At 38.7% G+C, this 25,058-nt stretch overlaps 1 protein-coding gene across 1 annotated transcript in view; it reads left to right on the top strand.

Moving 5' to 3' along the window:
- The window catches only part of VTI1A (vesicle transport through interaction with t-SNAREs 1A), a 368,440-nt gene that overhangs the window by 5,586 nt on the left and 337,796 nt on the right, over positions 1-25,058 (top strand). The window contains exons 2-3 of the mRNA XM_003787164.3: positions 5,769-5,827; positions 9,534-9,644. Coding sequence (XP_003787212.1) covers positions 5,769-5,827; positions 9,534-9,644 — 170 coding nt within the window. The remainder of the gene's footprint in view (positions 1-5,768; positions 5,828-9,533; positions 9,645-25,058) is intronic.

The raw sequence follows: 25,058 nt of genomic DNA, 5'->3' as shown, positions 1-25,058 counted from the left end.
TATGTAGTAAGTTAAACATGAGTTCATTCAGATATCCCCAGCTCTACCCCATTATCACTTGGATCATTCTAGAATGACTTTGTTTTGACATTAACCTTTGTACACCCTTCTACAATTCTCTGTTCTTCTGTTCATGGTTTCGCTCCATGCCTCTTGGGATAACATAGTTTTTACAGCTAGTTTTACTTTAAAATACCTACATTGCACAGTGACAAGCACTTGCAACTGAATTTGGGTACACCCTGACACTTCCCCTGGTCTTTATTGGGAGTGTTCAGTGCTGAGTAAACCCTTCAGTAGATACTAAGAAAGAATCATACTGTGCAGAGATTTGTGTGTATGTCAGCACAAAGCACTTTTGTAAATACTAAGTAGGCAAGAAGAGATCATACTATGCTAAGACTCATGTATATGTCAGCACTTACCAAACCTATGTGCCCCAAACCAGTTGGGGGTTGGTTTATCTAGTGCATTTTAGGGAGTAAATATAGAAGTTAAAAGCACTGTTCAGGAAAACAGACCCCATTGGAATTCCAATTCTGTCATTTATTAGCTGTTGAACTTTGGAGAAATGATTTAATCCATCTGAATTTATTTACTGGCCTGAAAATGGGATAATAACAGTACCTCCAAAAGCACTGTTTTAAGGATTGACTATGATGATGTTAAAGATGGAGCAACACACAGAGTAATGAGAGCAGTTGGTTACCAAAGTGTGCATCTGAGGGACATGGCATTGGTAAAGGGGATGTCTTTGGCTGGGCAGAATGAAACTGTCTTGGGAATTGCAGGGGAATGCTGCCAGGTTACCAAAACTTCATGTTGGAAAGTATTTGGAAGGTAACCTAATTCTCCCTTTTTCCCTACTTTCTTTCATTCCTTCCTTCTTTATGCTCCCCCTGCCATCATCACTTTTTAAATTCTTTTATTAAAAATATGAAGATGGGTCCTGTGAAGAGCCCATCAAAAGTTGTCTCCATTCCACTGTTATTTTTGTCAGCACCATAATGAAATGGATTTTATGAAAAAAAGTATCTGCTTGTATTATTCCAACTCAGTCCCAGTTTAAAGTATTTTTTTCATAAAGGGAAACTTGTCATTTCAAGCAGGGAGATTTGCCCCAATTCTCACTGATAACAGTTTTTCTGTTACTCTGTTTCTCTGTAAATAACAAATATTTTGGTGAATGCCAAGACTGATTAATTCATTCAGTGAGCACTCAGTGACCCCTGCCTTGTGTAGCTCTCCAGGCTATGTATGGAGGTGGGACACAGATGTGTCAAGAGTAGTCTCTGCCTTCAAGGAGCTGGACATGAGACTGAAGATGAGATTCTAGAACCTAATTTCTGGTGATTGTGAGGCCCCCTCCAGTAGAGCAAAGAGTAATTCAGAGGTAATGAGTCTGAGTCTCAGGAGTTCTCCTGGACAGATAGGTGGGGTTTGGACAGAAAGAAATGGGGAAAAACAGTATCGCCACATCTAAAAGTTTGCCATAAGTGGGTAAACAGTGGAGATCTGTTACCCAGAATCCTCCAGTGTATCTTCAGACAACAGCACCTCAATTTCCCACTGAGGCAGCAACTAAATTCCGTTACTTCAGTCTTGGTGGAACTGACAAGCAGCCCTACCATCTCCAGGTCAGAAGGTGTTACCCAAGAAAGGATATTTGTAGAATTTTTGTCAGGAATTTGAATTTTGATCAGAGTAAACCAAGGAGAGAAAATAGTTAGAGCTGCCCGAGGCTCTGTTAGTAGAGGTTGTTCCTCCGAGAGTTCCTGCTCCTTTCCTTCCCCCGCCCGCTCCCAATACTGCCCTTCCCCAGCTAGATGGCTCAGCTTTTTCCCTTTGGCTCTGTGAGTCACCTCACCTTATTTTAACATCTTTTGGGGGGCTTGCATTAGCCAGAATTACTTCTATTATATTCAACCAAAGAACCCTAAATGGCAGCTTAACAAAGGTTTATAAACGAGAAGAAAAAATGAGATTTGTTTGGGTAGGAATGCAGTCTATGTGGTTAGTCTGCAGAGTACATACTGGCAAACGTGTAGTTGGAAATAGAGTTGGGAAGACTGCTTGTGTCTGGAATGTGGAGAGTCTTGACTGTTAGGCTCAGCTGATCTAATAGAAGCTAAATTTTGGGAAGAGTAAATGGGGGAGGAGGAGCGTGGAGATAGGGAAACCAAAGTGGTTATAGTATCATAGCTTCTTTTGGAAATGATTATATTGCCCCACATTTTTTTATTTAATTTACAATCTTTTTTAAAAAAACTACACATATGCTCAGTGCTGGCTTAGGACCATAAAGATGATGAAGACATCACTCCTGTCTTCCCAGAACCCCCAAGTAGAAAGGTTATTCAGATATGTTCATATAAGAGAGAAATCATTAGGGTTATGTAAAGAGTTATAGGTGTTTTATGTAAGAGGAAGTGATTAACTCCTGTTGGGTTAGGGGAGGTTTCAAAGGAGCAGTGCTTTCTGAAGAGTGTTTTGAATGGGGATTTGGCAGGTGCTCCTGGTAGAGATGGGCCTAAGCATTGGGATGAAAGGTCCTAGAAACGTAACAGGATTAGAGATAAAGATCTAAGATTATAAATACATAATATGATAGTTTAAAAATGGATGAAATTGTCCAGGGACATAGAGAATAGTCATAAAAGAGGAAAAGCAAAGACTGAGCTCTGAGGAACACCAACAGTTAAAATCAGGGCTGAGAAATGCAGTGCCCAGCAGAGAACACGGAAACAGATGACCATTTAGGAGAATCACACAGTCGGTGCATCATAGAAGCCGGGCAAGGAGAAAGTTACAGGATGGGGGGAACAAAGTGTCAGAAGCCACAAGATCAAATAAAAATAGGACCAAAGAATGTCTACTAGTTCCGTCAAAGAAAGGGCTGTTATTAATCTTAGGGAGAGTAGTTTAGGAGGAATGGTGGAAGCAGGAGCCGGCTCACAGGGAGTGGGTGGGAGATGAGGAAGGGAAACACAGCCGACCCTTGCTTTCCAGAAAACTGGCTGTAGACGAAAGGAGAGGGATATTTGCAAAGGGCAGCACAAGTCAAGGGAGGCGGCCTTCTATTATGTTAATGAGAATAATTGATGCATATTAATCCTGGGGGTCCATGGCTGGACTTTGCTAATGACCAAATACATGGAAGAAAACAGATATTGCTTTTGCCAGTAAATACACAGTCTCACCATAGATCCAAAGTGGGCTTCTCTTATTTTTATTTTGCTCTATCACACAAATTTGGCCAAATATAGACTTAGCCTTTCCAAGGAAGGAAAAGTAAACTGAATTCTAATTCCAAATGTATATTTTTCTTAGTGAGAAATTTTTGGAAATATACACAACAAGTTATGTGACAGCTATCCAGCCCCACCCCTCCATTTGAAAGTAACAAAGGGATGGGGTGGGATCTGCACAATCTAATTATTATTCTAGTAAAATAATAATGTCTACTAAAAATCCCCTCTTAGCATTGACTGTCTTCTAACGGACTGGTCAACTAGTTAAGCGTTGTACACATTTCAAGCCTCATGACTTTTCCAGTCTGTTCTGTTAGTCAGTCTGTTCTCTGTGACATAAACCCTGCTTTAAATAAAGAAAAATAAATGTGGGGGGTCAGGAAACCAAACTATGATAAAGTCAATTTTTTAAAAGTTTTTTTCATGCAGAATATTATGAGGGTACAAATGTTTTGGTTACACTGATAAAGTCAATTTTTCTTAAGCTATTTCACTCATTTAGAATGAAGAACTAAGTGAATTTTTCTATCTCTCACCTTTCTTGTATTATTATTATTTGGTAAAGACAGAGTCTTGCTATGTTGCCCAGGCTGGTCTCAAACTCCTGGGCTCTAGTGATCCTCCTGCCTCAGCTTCCCAAACTGCTCGTATTCCAGGTGTGAGCCACCATGCCCAGCCAGCTTTTTTGTTGTTGCTGCTGCTGTTGTTTTTACAGTCTTCATTTTCAACTATTACAAACTTGCTTTCTTTTTGGAGCTAGACCAATGGATGCCAACAGCTTCTAGGCTCATGTTCTCATCACCAGGAGAGAGTAAAAGACTTTCCTCTTGCTCTGGAACTTTCATTGGTCTCCTTAGGTCATATCCCTGTCTCACCCCATACTCCCTCAGACCACTGGGGCCAGATGGATTGAGCTACTAAGCTAGGGTAACCAGATTTTAACACTGGTAAAGTGGGACAACATGGCTGGGGGGCAGGGCAGGGCCTGACAACAATGCAAACTTTGATAAGCAGTTCTCGATAATCACTTCTCAACAATTATTTGTTATTATTACAGTTTAACATTATAAAATTAACAAAAATATTATAAAACTCATATCCTGGTGAAATAGCCACATGGCAGCCAAAAACCGTATATTCCCTTCCTGTTCTCCCTCCTGTTCGTGCATTCTTTCCAAAAATTGGGACTTTTTTAAGACACCATGGGACGTGGGACAATTGTTGAAAAGCGGGACTGTCCTGCCAAAAGCGAGATGTCTGGTCACTCTATACCAAGCATAGTTCCAGCTAGGATGAGCTGCCCATCATTTGCCAAGTCACTGTGACCAAAGAAGCAGGGCCATATAAGGAGAGAGCATTTTCCATCACCCTGCTTGTTGAGGAGGAAGGGTTTCAGAAGAAGGGGGGCTTTTGCTTGAGAAGAAAAGGGTACTAGGCAGACAAAACTATAAATGTTCAGTAAATTTGATCAGTTAATAAGCTGATGATTGATTTGAAGTGTGGGTATGGGAATGGCTTTTGAAATTATCTGCAAGGACATATTCTCCTGGAGAAAGGGGATCACAGTTGGGTTGTAACTTGATTCTGATAGAGTTTAAATAAACCACATACAGGCTTAGCGCTTTACAATTTAAAAGTAATTTCCCTTTCCTCGAGCTTATTTGAGTTAAAAATAATCCAGAGGATATTTTTTATTTCTATTTTAAAGAGAGTATAAATTCAGTCTCAGAAAGAAATATTTCTTGCCCAGGATCCCATAACCAATCAGATAGTGGGCTTGAAATCAGTAGTCTTGACTTCAAATATTTCTTCCATTACGCTTGATTCTTACAAAATACAACTTTTTAAAGGATTATAAATTCTTGCCTAGTTTTAGGACGTGTTTTTGTATTTGATTTTAAAATTGCATGAATAAATCAGTTATTCCTATTAGAGTTACAACCAAGCCACCACTAAATCACCTGCCATGACATAGTTCTTCTAAGGAACAAAATAATTTTTAGTCTCTCTGAAAATGTGTGGCATATCTTAATAATTGGGTGCTTTATAGGATTATACATTCCCAGATATCCTAGAATCAGGGGCTTAAAGTTGTTTCTAACCGACCAAAGAACGATGGCTCTTGCCTTATATTCCCTCATCCAGTGGTTCTCAATCTTCCTAATGCCACAACCCTTTAATACAGTTCCTTTAATTTTATATTGTGTTGACCCCCAGCCATAAAATGATTTTCATTGCTATTTCATAACTGTAATTTTGCTACTGTTGATTCATAATATAAATATCTGATATGCAGGATGGTTTTAGGTGACCCCTGTGAAAGGGTCATTCGAAAGGGGTCATGACCCACAGGTTAAGAACCGTTGCTCTAAACTGATTGTCCAGAAAGGACAAAGGAATATATTAAATAGGAAGGAATAAGAAATTAAATAATTAAAAGGAATATATTAAAAGGAAGTATTCAATTTATCTGTATCCTGTATCCTAGCAATTTGTTGATGTTTTCATTTGTTTCAGATGAGAAGAAACAGATGGTTGCAAATGTGGAGAAACAGCTTGATGAAGCCAAAGAACTGGTATGTGCAGACTTAGGAATGTATTTTAACACACAGCCAGAGCCACCCAAGCTAATGCCTCCCTCCAGCTTATTTTATACATTGTGGAAATGTGAAGCATCACTGATTGGCATTTTATAATTCAGGATATAGCAGTCTTTAAACTGAGAATTTAATAGCTTCTTGGGATTTTATTTTTAATAAAGGTGATTCATTAAATGTCACTTTTAATTTTTATTCTTTTGTAATAACTGTAAATCCTGGATAAAGGCATACTTGGTATCAGACACTGGGTTAAGCATATTACTTGCTTTATAATATTTAATATTCTCGCCTGTAATCCCAGCACTCTGGGAGACCGAGGTGAGTGGATCGCCTGAGCTCATGAGTTTGAGACCAGCCTGAGCCAGAGTGAGACCTGCATCTCTAAAAATAGCTGAGCATTGTGATGGGCACCTGTAGTCGTAGCTACTTGGGAGGCTGAGGCAAGAATATTGCTTGAGCCTAAGAGTTTGAGGTTGCTATGAGCTTTGATGCCACAGCACTCTACCGAGGGTGACAAAGTGAGACTCTGTCTCAAAAAAACAAAACAAGGGCGGCACCTATGGCTCAAAGGGGTAGGGCACTGGCCCCATATGCCGGAGGTGGCGGGTTCAAACCCAGCCCCAGCCAAGAACTGAAAAAAAAAAAAAAAAAAACCCCAAAACCCCCAAACTAATAATCTCAATTATCCTATGAAACAAGTATTTTTGTTAGAAACTATACAGGGCCTGAGATTTTCCCCTACACAAGCCAGCAAGTGATCTTGCCATAGTTTCATGGGTGCTTGTAGAAAACACAATACTCCTGGGGTCAGAGACAAAAGACTGGTTACTGACACCAGGAGTATTGTAGCAAATACTTGAAATTTGCTAAATTTGCTAAATCTAGCAAATACTTGAAAAGATTGACCTGTTTATTTATTTATGAGACAGAGTCTCACTCACTCTGTTGTGCCTGCTAGAGTGGCATCAGCCTAGCTCATAGCAACCTCAAACTGTTGGGCTCAAGCAATCCTCCTCCTTCAGTCTCCCAAGTAGCTGGGGCTGCAGGTATGTGCCACCACAACCACTGTTTTTTTCTATTTTCAGTAGAGACCCTGTCTTGCTCTTATTCAGGCTGGTCTTGAACTCCTGAGCTCAACGGATCCTCCAGCCCCAGCATCCCAAAGTGCTATGAATACAGGCTTGAGCCTCATGCCCAGCCAGAACTGATTTTGACATACCAGTGTGGCCGCCCAGAGCCCTTCTTCTACCTGGGTGGCGGGATAATCATAAACAGTACAACTGGTCAGTTCTTTGGATCTCGAATTGACTTCTTGTTTAGTGGCTGATTCTCGACAGCTTTTTTGGCAGTCAAAATCTGTTTTGGTTTTTGGCTCTTTACTTCTGGAGGTGTTCTGTGATGGTGTTAGAAAGTTTGTCTCCTGTTTTACTGTAAAAAGAACATAAAACAGCTCTTTCATGGAATTTATAGTCATCTGTAGTTATTTACTAACGTAAAAAATTTCTTCTAAGATAGGTGTTTCCATTTGTTTAAAATGATCAGAAAGCTGATTTATTTTATTCTAACGACATCATTGTTAAAGACACTGTGTGTTATATTATATACCATCCTTTTGATGAGGGCCCTGGGAGAAAACCTATTTTTTTAATTTGACTATTAGGATTAGTTTTGTTTCTGCCTAACAGTTGGTTTCTGTTAATCTCTTGGAGACTGTGCATCTTGTAGTTATTTTGTCTTCCATCTCTGTTGGCCACATAAGTGTCCTGACAACACAGAACAAGTACGTATTGACTTTATTCCTGGTTTCATTTTAAGTGCTTGTTGTATGTTTCCTTTTTCTTTCTTACCTACATTTAATTTAGTTTTGTGTCCATGTAGAATGCCTTAAACAGAAAAAAATGTTCTTAAGTCTCAGATTTTTCTTCTTTTTTTTTAAGAGACAGGGCCTTGCTCGGTCACCCAGGCTGGAGTGCCGTGGCGTGATCACAGCTCTCTGAAACCTGCAACTCCTGGGCCGAAGTGATCTTCCCACCTTGGCCTCCCAAAGTACTGGGATTGCAGGATTACCCAGACAACTCTCGTGATTTACATACGTGAACTTCTGCAGTTATTTTTCTAGATGATCCTGTTCACCTTGGTAGAGCAAAGTACTTGATTTTAGAGAAGTGCTTTAAATAATTACATTGCTAAGTAATGATTTAATTTGTGGGCACATCACATTTATGTTGAGAACTATCAATAATTTAAATGATCACTATTTAAATCAAGGCTTATCTCTTTTCTTGTAAAACCTGAGGCCCATTAATTACAACGTGATGGTCTGGTTTATCAATATTCTACTATAGTTATTAAGTCTCTGTTACTCTATTCTTATCCAATAAGAGTTTTATTGGTGATAAGCCTATGCTACTCATGAAAATAATTTATTAGACTGCTCTAAAAGGTAAAACCTATGACAAAATTTTTGCATGTGATTTTGTCAAACATGGCCTGGGCCAATTAGTTATTGTTAGTGGTTTTTATTTATTTATTTATTTTATTTTTTAATTTTTTTTCCAGTTTTTAGCTAGGACTGGGTTTGAACCTGCCACCTCCAGCATATGGGGCCAGCGCCTTACTCCTTTGAGCCACAGGCACTGCCCGGTTTTTATTTTTTAATGCTAAATACAAGTAGCTACTTCTGGTACTTTGTGTAGTGCTTGCTGTATTTCTTCTTCCTCGTTAGTAATCATCGCTACTATAATTAACATTAATCTAGTGATTACCAAGTAAGAGATACTGTGCTAAGCACATTACAGGAATTACCACGTTTAATCTTCACAGCTGCATTTGGAAGGAGATACAATTTTAGAATGAGAAAAATAAAGCATAGAGGTGTTACGAAACCTATTCAAGATCCCATGGCTAGTAAGTAGAAGAGCCTGTAAGGTGAAGATAGGAGTCTCACTCCAGCCTGTGTTCTGAATCATGAGATATTTATTTCTGCATTGCTACCCATTAAACTCTCAGTGTTGTAACCAAAGTGTTACATGATGTCAGCTTGTTAAAAAAAAAGTGTCTTACTCTGATTTTAGTGATTATGTGTAATTTAGCGTATTACTATATCCATTGAATTTTATATTAATGTAATTGTAAAGTATCAGGAGTTAGGCTGGAAGTTGAGATCACGTGCTGGTTGGTGTGTGATTTTCCTAATTAGAAAATGCTTTCCAGAAGAAATGTAGCCAAATGACCCAGGCTGGGCTGATGTTTCATAGACTAACCACAGAAAATAATGGCTGGATTGATCTCTTCACAGTTCTAGAGATTCATGGTCAGAAGACCAGACCAGATTGTAGCGAGTGATAGGCTGTCCCAAGGATATCGAAATCAAAATTATTGAGAATGTTTGGATTAATGCATATGTTTTAAAAGAAATTCTTGACAAAGTAAGCACTTGGGCACACTGTGCAGGTAGTCAAGCAACTACTGAGCTGAACAAAAATTAGGCCCCAAAGCAGTTCCAGTGTAATTCAGTCACTCAGCACCGTGAGTGTGATTCCTCAACTGGTATATTTAGCACCCCGAGTCTGGTTCCTCAGCTATAAAATGAAGAACTGGGATTCAGTCCTCTCAGCTGTGAGCATTTGGTCAAATAAAGAAGAAGCATATGGTTTAAATCACATTTTTCTCTGCCTTCTAGCTTGAACAGATGGATCTGGAGGTCCGAGAGATACCACCCCAAAGTCGAGGAATGTACAGCAACAGAATGAGAAGCTACAAGCAAGAAATGGGAAAACTGGAAACAGATTTTGTGAGTCAAATTTCAGCTGTTGTCATATTGACTGATTTTTAAACTGAACTTTCTTTCCTTTTCTTTTTTGAGATAGCATCTCATTCTGTTGCCCAGGCTAGAGTGCCATGGCCTTAGCCTAGCTCACAGCAACCACAAAGTCCTATGTTCAAGCTGTCCTCCTGCCTGAGCCTCCTGCATAGCTGGGACTTTAGGGACCCACCACAATGCCTGGCTGATTTTTCTATTTTTAGTAGAGACAGGGTCTTGTTCTTGCTCAAGCTGGTCTCTAACTCCTGAATTCAAGTGATCCTCCCACCTCAGCCTCTTAGAGTGCTGGGATTATAGATTGAGTGACTGCGCCCAGCCGTAAACTGAATTTTCACTTACCATTTTTATTGTTTCCTCCTCATACCTCAGTCAACACTAAATGCACAGTCTTAGGGGCTCATGTAAAAAAAAGATAAGCAACAGCTTTCTCGTTTATGAATAGGGATATAAGAAATAGTTACAGAAATAGCTAATAATAGAAATTAAGGTACATTGGATTCATCATTCAAATAGATTCAAATCATGTGGTCCTTCAAATCTAAATAGTATTTATGGGTATTTGGAATTTATTAGAATTTTGAAACCCAGTGTCTGGCCTTACAGGGTTTTCAGCCTTTAAGATGCAGCCTTTACGTTTGCAGCCTCTGGACTCATGGGCTCAAATCTCCTAGAAGTACAATCTGTATTTTTGGAGATGTTTCTGTGTGCACTTCTCCTTAGATAAACTCTATAGATTTCCGTAGAGTCTTAAAAGGATCTATTATACCCTCCCCTGAAAAGGATAAAAAGAAATACTTTCCGTTACCAATTTATACGGGGTCCTTTATACTGATTGTCTGTGGGCATTTGTAGCTTTCTTATGCATTTAGCTTTCAGTTCTGCTCACTTCTTAGCAAATTTAAGAATGTAAACTTAAAGGCATTATGTTAATTTTTTTAGTTATTAGAAATTAGTAAGAGTAGAAAAAACAATACATCTGAGCAGTTCTCCTTCAGGTTATATATCCCAAAGAATTTAAAGCAGACTCTTGAAGAGAGATTTGCACATCCCTGTTCATAGCATTATTTTCACAATAGCCAAAAAAGGTGGAAACAACCTCAGCGTCCACTGATGGAAAAATATATAAAGAAAATGTTGTATTTACACACAATGAAATATTATTCAGCCTTAAAAAGGAAGACAATTTGGATGCATGCTACAGCAGGACATTATGGTGTGTGAAATCCATCAGTCACAAAAAAGCTAATGCTGCCTAATCCACTTACATGAGATATCAAGAGCAGTCAAGTTCATAGAAACAGAAAGGAGAATGGGGGTTGCCAGGGACTGGGGGAGAGGGAAATGGGGGGTTGTTTCATGGGCACAGAATTTCAACTTTGTAAGATGAAAAAGTTCTGGAGATGGGTTGCTCAACAACGAGAATACATTTAACACGACTGAACTGCACACTTAGAAATGGTTAAGATGGTACATTTTATGTTGGGTGATGTACCACATTTAAAGTTAAAATTTAAAGAAAGGTATCAAATGTGTTTAAATCCTTGCTAACGATAAAAAGATGAAGATGTTAACACAGTGGCAACTATCTGCTCCTGTATAGGCTGGCATAGGAAATTAGGAGTTTAGCAAATTAATTAAATTTAACATGAAACATTATAAGAACAGATGAGGAAAGGTCTGTTCAAATACAGTCACAGGATTAGGACTTTATTTATGTGCCAAGGCATGTGGTGGTGCATAAATCAGCTGTATTTCTGAATCTAGGGTCCAAGTTCACAAGGAAAGTAAAGAATTTATAAGGGTCATCCCATCTCTCTTCTTGCCTTCGGTGTTTTACTTTGGAGGCTGCGTCTAGACTACAATATACCTGTCTACTGTAAGGCCAATGACAACAGACCCAGTAGAAATTTCTCCTGGAGTCTAGAAATAGGGTGATTTGCAATTATATGTGTTTATTTTGTATTTTAATAGATACTGTCCTGAGAAGTTGAGGGTCATCTCAGTAACTCTGATGTTATTGGCTTGTTTTATTTTTCATAGAGACAGTCTCACCTTATCACCCTGGGTAGAGTGCCATGTGTTACACTGCTCACAGCAACCTCCAACTCCTGGGCCTCGGCGACTGTCTTACCTCAGCCTCCCAAGTAGCTAGGACCACAGGCACCCACCACAACGCCTGGCCATTTTTTTGTTTGCAGTTCAGCCGGGACCGGGTTTGAATCCGCTACCCTTGGTATATGGGGCCAGCGCGGCTGGTGGCACAGGTGCCACCTGTGATCAGCTTTTAAACTGTGCTATTAATATAAAAAAAAACGAAACCCATCATGGACCTAAGGTGATAAGATAAATGTAATATTTTGCTTCCATGCTCTGTTCAATAAAATCTTCTACAACTACTCTGTGAAAGGGTAGTTTCTCTCAGCACAAATGTGAAAATACGGCGAGAAAACTGGATTGGGTTGAGAACTTGGCAACTCAAATTTATGCCTAAAAAATTCTAACTAAAGTTAGTTTTCATATAAGGGATGAAAGTAAAATAAAATATTTATATAATGATTATTTTTGTTTTCTTACCTAATTTTTATAGAATTATTTCCCAAAGATTTTTCTTATAGATTCTAGAAAAAATAAGTGTATTAATTTACTAAGGTTGCCATAACAAAGTACCACAGAAAGGGTAGTTTAAATAAGAAAAATTTGTTTCCTAAGGCTGGGCACAGTGACTCACACTTGTAATCTTAGCACATTGGGAGGCTGAGGAAATCAGGAGTTTGAGACCAGCTTGAGCAAGAGTGGGACTTCTCTACAAAAAAAAGAAAAAGTGGCTCGGCACCTGTAGCTCAGCAGCTAGGGCACCAGCCACAAAAACTGGAGCTAGTGGGATCGAACCTAGCCCGTGCCTGTCAAACAACAATGACAACTACAACCGAAAAATAGTTGGACATTGTGGTGGGCAACTATAGTCCCAGCTACTTGAGAGGCTGAGGCAAGAGAATTACTTAAGCCCAGGAGTTTGAGGTTGCTGTGAGCTCTGACACCACAGGACTCTACCTAGGGCGACAGCTTGAGACCCTGTCTCAAAAAAAATAGAGAAACTGGCCAGGAATGATGGTGGGCACCTGTAGTCCCAACTTCCCCAGAGACTGAGGCAGGATGATCGTTTGAGGCCAGGAGTTTGAGGTGGTTGTGAGCTGGATGATATCACTGCACTCTATCTGGGGTGACAGAGTGAGACCTTGTCTCAAAAATAAAAAGTTTTCTCATGATTCTGGAGACTGGAAGTTAGAGATGGAGGTGTTGGCAAGGCTGGTTCCTTTTGCGACCTCCTTCCTTGATTTATGGGTAGTTTCTCCCTGTGTTGTGATAGAGTCTTCCTTAGTATCTGGGTCTGAATTTCCTCTTTGTATAAGAAACCAGTCATACTGAATTGAGGCTTAAACTAATAACCTCATTTTAACCCAACTGCTCCTTTGAAGACCCTGTCTTCAAATACAGTCACATTCTCAGTGTGAGGAATAGGTCTTCAACATAAGAATTTGGTGGAGACACAGTTCAGCTCATGACATGGAATTTAGTTGCAATCTTTTATTTCTGTGTCTCAGTATAAGTCAGCTAAGCCAGTCTCCAGTCTGTTTTTTCCCCAAAGTTTCCAATACTTCAGTCCTTTAGGTATTCGGAAATTTTATACTTCTATAAGTGTTCTTTTCTCAGCTCTATTTTCTATTATAAAGAAAAGCGGACCCAATAACTTTGAAGTAAGACTTTATTCTGTAGGCTAGCGTTAAAAACTCACGTGTTTATATATATTTGCTACTATATCTTTCTTCTACCGTGTCAGGAAACATCTTCCACTACCCCCTCACTTCTTTGTATAGTCATTTGCACTATGCAAAGTACATTCACATACATTATTTCATTTCATGGTGTGAAGAGTAGACAGAGCAGCCATGGATTACTGTCCTCAATTACACTCGGTAGAACCAAGAGGCTCCGATTAATTACAGGTGTCATTCAACAAGTCTTTCTTTAGTTCTATAGTGTATCAAGTACTATCCTGGGTGCTAGAATGTAGTAGTCATCCAGCTAAAGTTCTTGCTGTTATGGCATTTAAATTCTAGTGGGGGAAAATCCAGTAGAGAAGACAAAAAAACAAATACATGTATGTTATAGTTTCAGGGAGTGATAAATGCTACAAGAAAACCAAAGTGAGGTGTCTTTTTAAAAAACTAGAATTCTTGTAAGCTGTTCTCATAATTCTTTCAGTATTGATGTGAAATTGGCTATGATCTGATTGTGTCAGGATGTTTTAGGAAAACAACCAGCTCCGCTCCCCAGAATGTATCTGGGGAATTTTTTCAAGTTAAAGATTATTTTTTGCTTCTTCTTAAGAAAATCAAATCAAATATTAAAAGCCCTAAAGTTATATAGAAACAGAATTATGTAAAATGTTTGACCAAGTCTCAGTAAATAGAAAAAGAATTTATTATGCACATATGAGATCAAACAATTAAGTTTGCAAACAAATCCTGGAAAAAGTGCTGTACACCTGATTGCTGAGTACCACTCTGGTGACCAGATGGCCAAGGGGAGTACTTCCAAGGAATATGTAGTACTGTTCAGTGGTGAGGCATGTAACACTATTTCTAGGATGCATTCATGAACTTGTATGATGACGACGCTGATGATCATTCTAGAAAAAGAGTTACAAAATTGCTTTTAAGGGTATAGTAGGTGCTGTCATTAGTATATAGCTTCCCAAGGGGGGTACTTGGAAGGTGCCTGTAGTGATATTCAGCAATGATGTCTGTAGCACTTTTTCTAGGATGAATTCATGAACTTAATTGACCTCGTAAGCATGGGAGCCACACACAAAGTATAAGACTCCAAGAAGGGGCGAGATACCTTAAGTTTTTATACCATATAGAAAAGAATAGAGGCTTAGAGTGTGGCAACAGACTGTAGGAGGGACAGGGGACCAAAGGCTGTCTTGCTATGCAGATGACATCTCTCAAATAGCTGCCCTCAGAGAACAGGTTGTGGTGTGTTTCTCTGTCCTACCTTTAAAGTGTCAGACTTTTAGTCTTCTTTTCCTGGGAGTTAATCTTTCCTAGCCTAGATCTGGATAAGGCAGAAAAGGGGGGCTCAGAGAAAGCCTGTTTGCATCTGCTGTTTACTTCACTAATGTAGATTTCTTCTTTAGGTGCAAATCTCCCACACAAAGGATAGCCTTTCAAGGCCAGGTGTGGTGACTCAGGCCTGTAATCCTAGCACTTGGAAGGCTGAGGCAGGTGGATTGCCTGAGCTCATGAGTTCGAGACCAGCCTGAGCCAGAGCAAGACTTCATCTCTAAAAATAGCCGGGCATTGTGGTGGGCACCTGTAGTCCCCGGCTATTTGGGAGGCTGAGGCAAGGGAATCACTTGAGCCCAAGCATTTGAGGTTGCTAGGACATCATGGCACTCTACTGAGGGTGATAAAGTGAGACTTTGCCTCAAAAAAAAAAGGACAGTCTTTCAGAGCCTTTCCTGTGGTTCAGCCCCAAAAAGTATATTTTGGGTGGCATATTTTGGTTTCCTTTGTTATGATGACCTGTCATAGAATATAATTTGTAATTGAGTAAATGCCTGTTTTAAATATTTTAAAATTCAGGCTGTAATTGTAATCATAGTTGTGGGAGGTTAAGGGACGTTACTGGTCATCTGTGTGTTCCCATTCATACCGCTACAATTCCCAATGATTCTTCGCACTTGCCTAAATTCCATTCTTCTTGATTTTTGGCTGCTTATAGCCTAATACTGGTCATTGTTGTGTTCTTACAGTCTGAAAGTTAAGCTGGGAATATTAGGTCCAGAAGAGATCAAGTCCAGTCAGCTTGTCTTTTAGATGAGGAAATAGAGGACTGGAGAGACCAGATGATTTACGTCAAGGTCACGCTGGTTAGAGCCAGGACTAGGATCAAATAACTAAGAACCCATTCTAATGTTCTCTCTGTGGTCCTTCATAGTAATAATACCCCCCACCACCACCTTTTAGTTTCCAAAAACTATTAGCCTCATGAGGTATTTGAAAGCAACTTTTCAAAAAATTAGAATTAACATAAGCTGTTCTTGTAATGTCTTGCATCAGTACTGGTATGAAGTTTACTAGGTCATGTCAGGATTTCCAGGAAAGTGAGCCAGCTAAAAGAAAGAAAAAAATACCTAGTTGAAGATTGTTTTGAAGTTTAAGATTGTTGTTTGCTTCTTAAAATCAGTCCAGGCAAGGTGGCTGACTCCTGGAATCAAAGCACTTTGGAAGGCCAAGAAGGCAAGATCACTTGAACCCTGGAGTTTGAGACCAGCCTGGTAGTAGCAAGACCCACATCTCTACATGAAACGTTTTGTAAACAGCCAGGTGTGGCAGTGCGCACCTGTAGTTCCCAGGTATTAAGGAGGCAGAGGCAGGAGGATCACTTGAGCCTAGAAGTGGGAGGCTACAATGAGTGATGATGATGCCATTGCACTCTACCCTGCGTGACAGGGGGAGACGCTCTCAGGAAGGAACGGAAAGGAGGAAAAGGGAAGGAAGAAATGGAAGGAAAGAAAAGAAGGTAGAAAGGAAAAGGAAGGAAATTAAATCGAAATTTAAAAAGCTAAACTTATTCATACAAACAAAACCCCCCCTAAAATGGTATCAAATGTTTCACCTAGTCTCAGTAAGTGGAAAAAGAAAGGAACAAGTAAGTGGTATACCAGAATAAGGTTCCAAAGGTTATGAGGACCTGGTGTGTTGAATGCTTTGCCCTTCTCTGATATTGGACTGTGCTGCTAGCACCATCTTGTGGTTGGTTAGTTTAGTTGCATATTTCTATTTTATTGTAACAAGGCTGAACTTCCTTTAAGACATACACATGTACAGATGGATTTCAGGGGGGAGGATTAGATCGTGATGAATGTTAGAAAGAGAGCTTTTCAGCCTCTGTCTCAAGTTCACTTCTTTCCCAGGTCAGTGGTGCCCGAATGCTGTCCTTTTCCTGTTTGGCAGGCTATGTGATGTGATTGTTAGACCAGCTCCTAGTGCAGAGCTGTCTACATCAGAGAATGGCACTTCTATTGACAGTCTCAGCAGTGAGGCTGAATGGTCCTAGAAATCCAACTACCTGCGGACTATCGGAGTTGGTCCCTTAGGTCAGGGTTCAAAGGATGTTGTGGAACAGCTTGAAGCTTTTACTGCTACTACTGCACTCTTTTTGTAGGTGAATGGACAACTTGAGTGTCTGAGTTTACAACTAAAGCTAGTCACCACATTCTGTTGTTTTTCTCTCTTAACGTCTGAGACCGACTAAAGAAGTGCAAATGAGAAAGGTGAATTTAAATTTTGATTTTTTTCCAAAAGGTCAAGAACTTGATACTTCTGTTTATACTTTATCTTTTCTGTGCTTATGGTTTCCTGGGATATTTTGCTTAGGTTGCTGTGGAAGTTTAAGGAAACCATAAAAGCATGCTTTTAGATAATCTCAGTGGCAATACGTGATAATTGTAGCATCAGCTAACTCTTAAAAAGAAATGAGAAAGTCGGGTTAAACAGAACCATCTCAGCAGAGAAAATTTCCTTCACTTTGTACACTTAATAAATGTGCCAGCTATTTTTAAAAATTGACATTTGTCGTTTGATTCTATGTAAACATAATGCCTGTTTATTATAGAAATTTCTGACAGTAAGAGTAGAAACAGGAAAAGAAATAAGCTTAGCCCTGTTCTCCCCAAAGAACTACATTTTACACTTTGGTTTGTTCCCTTTCCTTCTCTCCTGCATAATTTATTGTTTTATTTTACATAATAATGATGTTACTTGATCCACTTTTTTCTTCTCTTTTTAAAACACAAAATTCATGGCATTTTCCTTGTCTATACATTCTTGGTCATTTTAATGGGTGAATAATATTTCATTGAGTGATGTTCATTAAGCGTTTGTTACATTCTAGCATATTTCCTCCATCATTTACTGTGCTGCACTAAACACATTTGAATAAGATTATTAGGCTCAGGAAGCATATTACCCAGTCAAAGGGTATCAACAGTTTTATAGCTCTTAATAAAATATGCCTGAAACTACGTTTTTGCTGCGGCTCATCAGATCATTTTGTACTTTCTCCCTATTTTCCCTGCGTTAGAATGTGGTTTAAGAAATTAAAATCACAGGCAGACCAAGGCTGAATCCTTTATACATATTACTCATTTAATCCTCAAACAACTGTATAGGAAAGATACTGTTATTATCTATGATTAAGGGGATTTGACAGACTCTAGAATTAAATACACCTTCCTTTTTCAAAGACCCTCTTTCATAGGAGGTGTATTAATGTTGGTAACACGAGCCGACGCATGTGGCTCTGAGTATTTCTCTGGTCCAACACGGAACTCATCTTACATTCTCAGCATTTTGTAATCAGAAACTAAAGAGTATTTCTTTTAGTTATTTGAAAGTGACTATCACCCTTAAGGGGGAGAGTGTCACTGTATTTATGCATTATGTATGCATGCATATTCATTATTTCTTTGCAGTCATTTCCTTAAAAAAAAAATAGCTCCCCATTTCTAAGGTCCCATTAGGTCAAATTGTTAGAAGATCATCAGTCAGTTGGCTTTTTTTGTAGGATTCTCATTCCAGGCTTTGACCTTGGTGAATCTACTTGCAGAGGTCCTGTTCATTTCAAAAGCCGACACAGGAAATGGCCTTACTTGGTAGGGAAGGGACCAAAAATCTGTCCTTAGCTATAATCGGTGCCTTCGGAGAGCTGACCTGTGCTTGGTTGTCACTCTGGTCTCCTTAACCAAGAAGCTGTGAGAGGTTAATGTTCCAGACCCTGCTCCCCACCATGTGTAGTTGATTGGAACAATAGTACGCATTAAATATTTTATTGTTCGTCTTATGTGCTGAATTGGAGGTTGGCCTTAATAGATTTTCTTCACTTTGGAAACTCTGACACTTTCTTCCAGTGCGACTGTTTTTATGACGACTGCTTTGGGCTTGGGATTGTTTGCCTTTAGCTACTGTGGAGTTTTATGACCTGTAAAAATAACTTCTATGTTCATTGTAGTCCTTGGCAAAGTTGAAGTGTGTGCTTATATAAATGTGTGTGTGTGTGTGGGGGGGTAAATGAAAAAAGAATTGGTATCAGATTCGTGATTGGATTTTGCAATTTAATTGGAAAGTTTTTGCCACCTGGTTTTTCATCATTGGAATTAAAGCTATGGTGCCATTCAATGGTGAAAGGAGCACATTTTTACTATGAATTTATAATATTTCAAGTTGTTTGAGGGTTCTGTGTAGATGAAGTATGTATTTTCCAGAGACAATGCTAAATTGCTGTATATGTCTATATGGCTTATTGGTTTTAAAAATGCAGTTGTCTCTGTTTAAAATCCTTCTCGAGTGGCTTAATGAATTATTATCAGCTTTTCTGTTGTTTGCCTGTTTTGCCACTTAGATCTTACCAAGGAAATAAAAAGCAAAGATAAAAACAGGTAGGATTGGAAAGATAGATTATAAACTAGTGACAAATTCGGTTTTAGTATTAGTCACTAGATGGCACTGTTTGTTTGCAGAGTGCCATTTTTTAAAAAAGAAACTACAGTGGTAACTGAAATTACTGCCTCGTGAATAAAATATTTCTGATGGGATTTGCATTTCTATATTGGCTGAAGACACTGTGTTGAATGTTTTATTAACCAGCCCAATGTAACTGTCAGCCTATTAAAGAGATCCAATGGTCTCTGTTTAGATAAATAAACTAAATAAATCCAATTCGTCAAATTGTGTTCCTGGCTGTTTATTTTCCATTCTTTTGATGTACAGTTTATTTTAAGTTAAAGCCACATCGGTTTAAAAATTAATGGGAAAATGTTATTTGGTGTTTGGAACATGAAGAAGCTAATTGCCATCGTCAAAAAGCCAGCTCTGTTTTAATGTTAAATTGTTTGCTCATAAATAGTAAACTTTTACTGGTTGCTTTTAAACTGTCCCATGGTCAAAAATGGTCTGAGATTCTGCAAATATATGACCAGAGACTGTGTTATCAAGATTTGTGGAACCTCTTTATAATTTCCCCAGGAAAAGTACTATGTAGCTTAAAAGACTAAGACTTTTACTTGGTTTTCCCTTTGAGTCGTGCTCATTTTTCCAATATGGTATACTATTCCTTGGAAAGAAAAGCAGCTAACTGATTTTTAAATGACATGCCTTGAAAGTACTTGTAGTCACTCTCCTGGTGGATATCAGACATGGCGGGGGATACAGTGACATTGCAGTAGTGATGTCGCTAGAGGCACCACAAGCCTCCAGGTGGTGGATTGACACAGAACCAACACACGCCTGTTTCTTATCTTCTCAAGGCTCATGGTCTAGGAATCTTGAAACTCACAATTGCAGTATTTAATACCACGGACTAAAGTAGAGATTTCATACTTTGGCCTAGGGTTACAAAAATATTTGAATCAAGTGTTTCAAAATTGTACTTTGCAAAACTAAATTAGCAGCTTGAAATGACACATTGTGGTTCTAACTTCTCATTTCTTTTTTCATGAATCTTTTGTTGCTTGTTATGCCATTCTTACTGTCTTTTATGCCACATTTGTGAGATTGGGTTAGGAACATTAAAATGGGTTAGGAACTTTTGACTTAGCAGATAGCTTTTAGGGACGTTCAGCTGGTTGTGATAAGGACTAAGCCAGATCTGATCTCCAGAAGGAAGGGTTTTAAACTGTGTAGTCGTCATTGAAGAGTTGTGCTATGTCAATTATTTTAACCTTTCTTGTACAAGAAGTTAAAGAGGGACTAAATAAATTTTACTAGAGACATTTCTGTTGATTTCAAGTCCTTGTATGCCTAGCAGAAAATGGATCATGTGTACAGATAATCGTTTTTCTTTTTTCTTTCTTTCTTTCTTTCTTTTGTTTTTTTGCTTAAGTTGTTTTGTTTGACATTGTGTCCTTTAGTTACCAAAACTGGATAAATCATATTTAAGAATAAAAATAAATAATAAATATAGAGCCAATTTTTTTTTTGGCTTTTCTTTTAAGAAGTTCATCAGATCATGGATTAAAAGTCTTTGCTAGAAAAGCCTCTGAAGTGCTTAAATGCGATCATATTGTGAAACCTCAAGAATCCTGACTCTGTCCTCGCCGCATTTTATTAGTGTTTGAGTCTCCTCATGTCTTTGCAAATACACAAAAGCTACTAGAGGTCAAAGTCTACCAAAGAAGATTCTAAGGAAATGCCCAAAGTTTTTCATTCTCCATTTGATTCTGTTAAATATTATTGAAAACAACTTATCAGTATCTTAGACTTGGAAATCTACTGTGAAATGGAGATTTCTTTTATTGGTTTTGAAGAACTTGACCTGCTATTGCATTCTTAAAATGGAGAGAGGGTGTCAGATTTTATGCTTTGCAAAGCCACGTTGCATGATGCTGGCCTTGGTGTGAAATGTTCTATTACAGAAACGAAATGAGTTCTTAAAATTGCATTCTGTTCTTTAAAACAAGGATGCCCTTTGTTAATCTCTTCTAAATTTTGTATCTGATGCTCTTTAACTTTCATAACAGAACATTGCATCTTTGCATGTTGAATAATATTTTTTGTTTCATTGTTTTCTATTTTGATCTTTCTATATAAACTTAGTCTACAGATAAATTTCAACTGAGGTAAGACTACGTTTATCTTGCTTATGGCCACGTGATTTTTAAAGAAAGCTGAGGAAAGAGAAAATCACTGTCTCCATGGTTAGCATCTTACAGATGTATATTAGTTTTCGTTTCAGTGAAGCATAACATTTTCTTTTTCAACTTTTTTGAAAGCATGTGGTTCAGTGCTGTCCATTTCAAATCTGTCTGATTCAGGGTTCCTATTTGGAGGCTTTCTTTATACTTCAAAAATGTCATATAAATATTATTAGACATTTGCTAGCAATAGTTAATCCCTTATTTTTGTAATATTGAGTACAAGCTAAATTTGTCCTGGACCCCATCATCAAGAGAGAAAGTGTGAAATAATGAGAAAAACCCAGAGACTGTGAACTGGAGGCCTTAGACGCGTGGCATATTTATTCTTTGCTTCAGTTTCCTTATCTGCGAATCTGAATGGTAATGTTAACTCTGCCTACCTAATGGGGGAAATATGGGTGTCAAATATGGTCATACATGTGGAAATACTTTGAGAACTGCACTAATTTTTAGTCACTGACTTTCCTGTGAATAAGTAGTAAATCCTATAATTAAAGAGTCTGGAGGTTAAAGTATCTCAAAGTGGAAGATTTCTTAAATATCCCCAAAATGTAACCCCTCCTCTCCTGTGCTTCAGTGGGCAGACTGTGGGCGCTTACACCAAGAATTAAAACGTGAAATCCTCCATCTTGTTCTCGGATATGACCTTCTAAGTGAGGTTGCTTTCATATTCTAGCACATTCTGTTTTATAAAAAAAATCTTAGAAATGAAAGGTTGGTAACAGCAAACAAGTTTTTTTCCTTGACGTCATGGTAGGAAAGTCAGAATTAAAGGTAAAAAAAATTGGCTCATTGCCCATAGCTCAGTGATTAGGGTGCCAGCCACATATACCCAGGCTGGTGAGTTCGAATCCAGCTGAGGCCTGCTAAACAACGACAATGACAACAAAAAAATAGCCGGACGTTGTGGCAGGAGCCTGTAGTCCCAGCTACTTGAGAGGCTGAGGCAAGAGAAAGAGAATCGCTTAAGCCCAGGAGTTGAAGGTAGCTGTGAGCTGTGACATCACAGGTCTCTAACAAGGGTGACATAGTGAGACTCTGTCTCAAAAAATAAATAAATAAAAAGTAAAAAAAAAAAAGGTATTATATTAGTTTATATCATTTTATTATATCACAAATTATAGTAGCACTATATTGGTATTTAGAATAATATTTGCACCAAGATTTCATTCAGAGTTAAAAATGCACAGTGAATTACTGAGGATTTCCTTGCTGTCTTTTCCTGGTTTCTAATAACTGACGTGTCCCAGAAACTTTGAGAAGTCACATCTTGACTGGGCCAGACACTGGCCTAACCTATACCTATCATACTGAGAGGGAGTGGGGAAGCTTCTAAAGTTGGGGCACAGAGAACGCTCCCTTCCAGCATGGTGCTTTGGCATGCTGAGCACTTGGGAATTCAAGGAGATTGGAAGTTTTTAGAAACTGCTTTAAGAACCAAGGAGTCCCTAACCTTCTCTTGTTTGCCCCAGGTCCCCTCCCCAAGCACAGGGAGGGGCTCGCTCTCTCTTAAGTTCCTTTATGTGACTGAGGAAAACTTCTTCGTAAGAAATGCAATTGTCTTAAGACTCCCTCCCTAGGAATGTCATCGAATAACTGGAAAGATTCACTACCAGAGAAGAGAAGGGACTGAAAGTCCCCCACCATGCCCAGACAGACTTTTCATCTGTTCTGTGGGCAGCTCAGAGAGATTACCTAAGAGACTACTTTTGTTCACTGTGCAGTTCTGCCCCTCACCTTCCCATAACTTGTCCCATTCAGCTTCCAAAAAGAATCATTTACAAACTATTATCTGCTCATTGGGCTCATTCAATTTCCCTAAATATTATTCACTACCCTTCAAAATTGCCTGCACCTCCCCCCCCATTTCCCTCTCCCCTGTGAAGAGGAGAGAATAAATCTCAGCTACAAGTAGCTGGCCCTTCTTTGAGTCTCATATAGTTTGGTTTCCTGTGTCCATATGCACATAAATATAAATTATTATGCCCTACTCCTGTTAATCTGTACATCATCAGTCTATTTGGGCAGGGTGACTCAATTATTTAACCTTCAGAGGGAAAGTTTAAACTTTCCTACAGGTTATCTGTTAAATATTATCATTCATATCGACACAGAATTGACTTTCACATACCTAAAGATAACAAAGTAGCTCTTTAATTAAAAAATTCCAAATATTGTCATATACTGAGAATTGGGTTTAGAATATGCTCTCATCTGTAAGGCACTGTAATACACAACTAAAAATAATATAGTAGAAGCTAAAATGACTTAAATCAGGCTCTGTGTAGTAAAACAAACAATATTAAATGCATTTCAAACTAAAGAACAAATGAAGCTGAGGCTAAAAACTTTCAAGCGGATGTTTTCATTACTTCATTAAAGCTCATTGTAATTTTGGTCATTTTCAACAATACTATAAACAACTTACATGCATTTAGCACCTATCATTCACCAAACATTATGCAAGAAATCAAAAGATGAGTAAGAAAGGTTTCAAGGTCATAACCTTAATAATGAAACAGTGTCATAAGCAGAATTATGGAGGTACAGAGTAGGGCATCCACCCCAGATGTGTGCGTGAAGAAAGGTAGGTCGGGCTTGTGAGGAAGTCATCTGGGAAGTGACGTCCAAACTGAGACTTGAAGGATACTGGGTATTTGAGAGAAAGCAGGGGATAGTCAGATTGAAAGAACAGCATAAACAAAGGGGCTGGGGTAGGGTGATAACGGAAGGAAGGAAGGAGAGGGCTGGAGTGTTTGATGTTGCTGTACGTATAAAACATGGGGCGAGAGCCTTGATGGGGAAGGGCTTTGGTTCCCAGACTTTGCTACACATTAGAAATCTAGAGATCTTTAAAACTTGCTCATGGCCAGCTCCCCCTCCAGACGTTGTGATTTAATTGGCGTGGGGTGCGACCTGGGCATCAGGAGTTTTTATAAGCTCCCCAGGTGACTCTCTGTGCAGTGAGTTCAGGAGCCGTTGAGCCAGAGCGTGGGGAACTGAGCCAGAGAGCTTGGCAAAGCCTTGTTGGTTAAGTTGAGCAGCTCCGTCTTTATCTCATCTGTAATTAGAAGCTATTGAAAGGTTACACGTGCTGAGTAATAAGGTGGCTTTATATTTAATGAAGCATTTAAACCAATGAAACTGACACCGGTGAGTTACACTGCCATTGGATTTGATTTCCACTTTCCTCCCTCAAATCTTCAATGCTATATATTTTAAATAAAATTTTTTAAGTTGGCAAAAATCCCCTATCTTACAATGATGATAGGTACCTACATTTCTTTTGTATCAAATCCTTTTAAAAATTAATTTCCTTTGGGTATAAAGTTAGATATTAGGGAAAATGGAGAAGCAATGGCGTGAATAATTTTTCTGCTTACGTGGCAAAAATGAGGACTTTAAATTTTCACTTGTGCTCAGAACAAAACCAAACCAAACCCTCGCTTTTAATTCCATACCGACTTCGTCTCTGACCTATGTTAAGCCAGTGCTAGTGGAACACATTCATGTAAATTTTTTGTTTTTAAATTTGTGGTTTGACTACTTTGGAAAGAAGTATATTAATTCCCTTGTAAGAAGAGAAGTGTGGTTATAAAAGTTCCATATATGTTGTTTCTGGA

The sequence above is a fragment of the Otolemur garnettii genome, unplaced genomic scaffold (assembly GCF_000181295.1).
Source record: "Otolemur garnettii isolate 467f Iridium unplaced genomic scaffold, OtoGar3 scaffold00021, whole genome shotgun sequence".
NCBI lineage: Eukaryota > Metazoa > Chordata > Mammalia > Primates > Galagidae > Otolemur > Otolemur garnettii.
The sequence above is the reverse complement of the archived record's forward strand: the minus strand, read 5'-3'. Positions and strand labels throughout refer to the sequence as shown.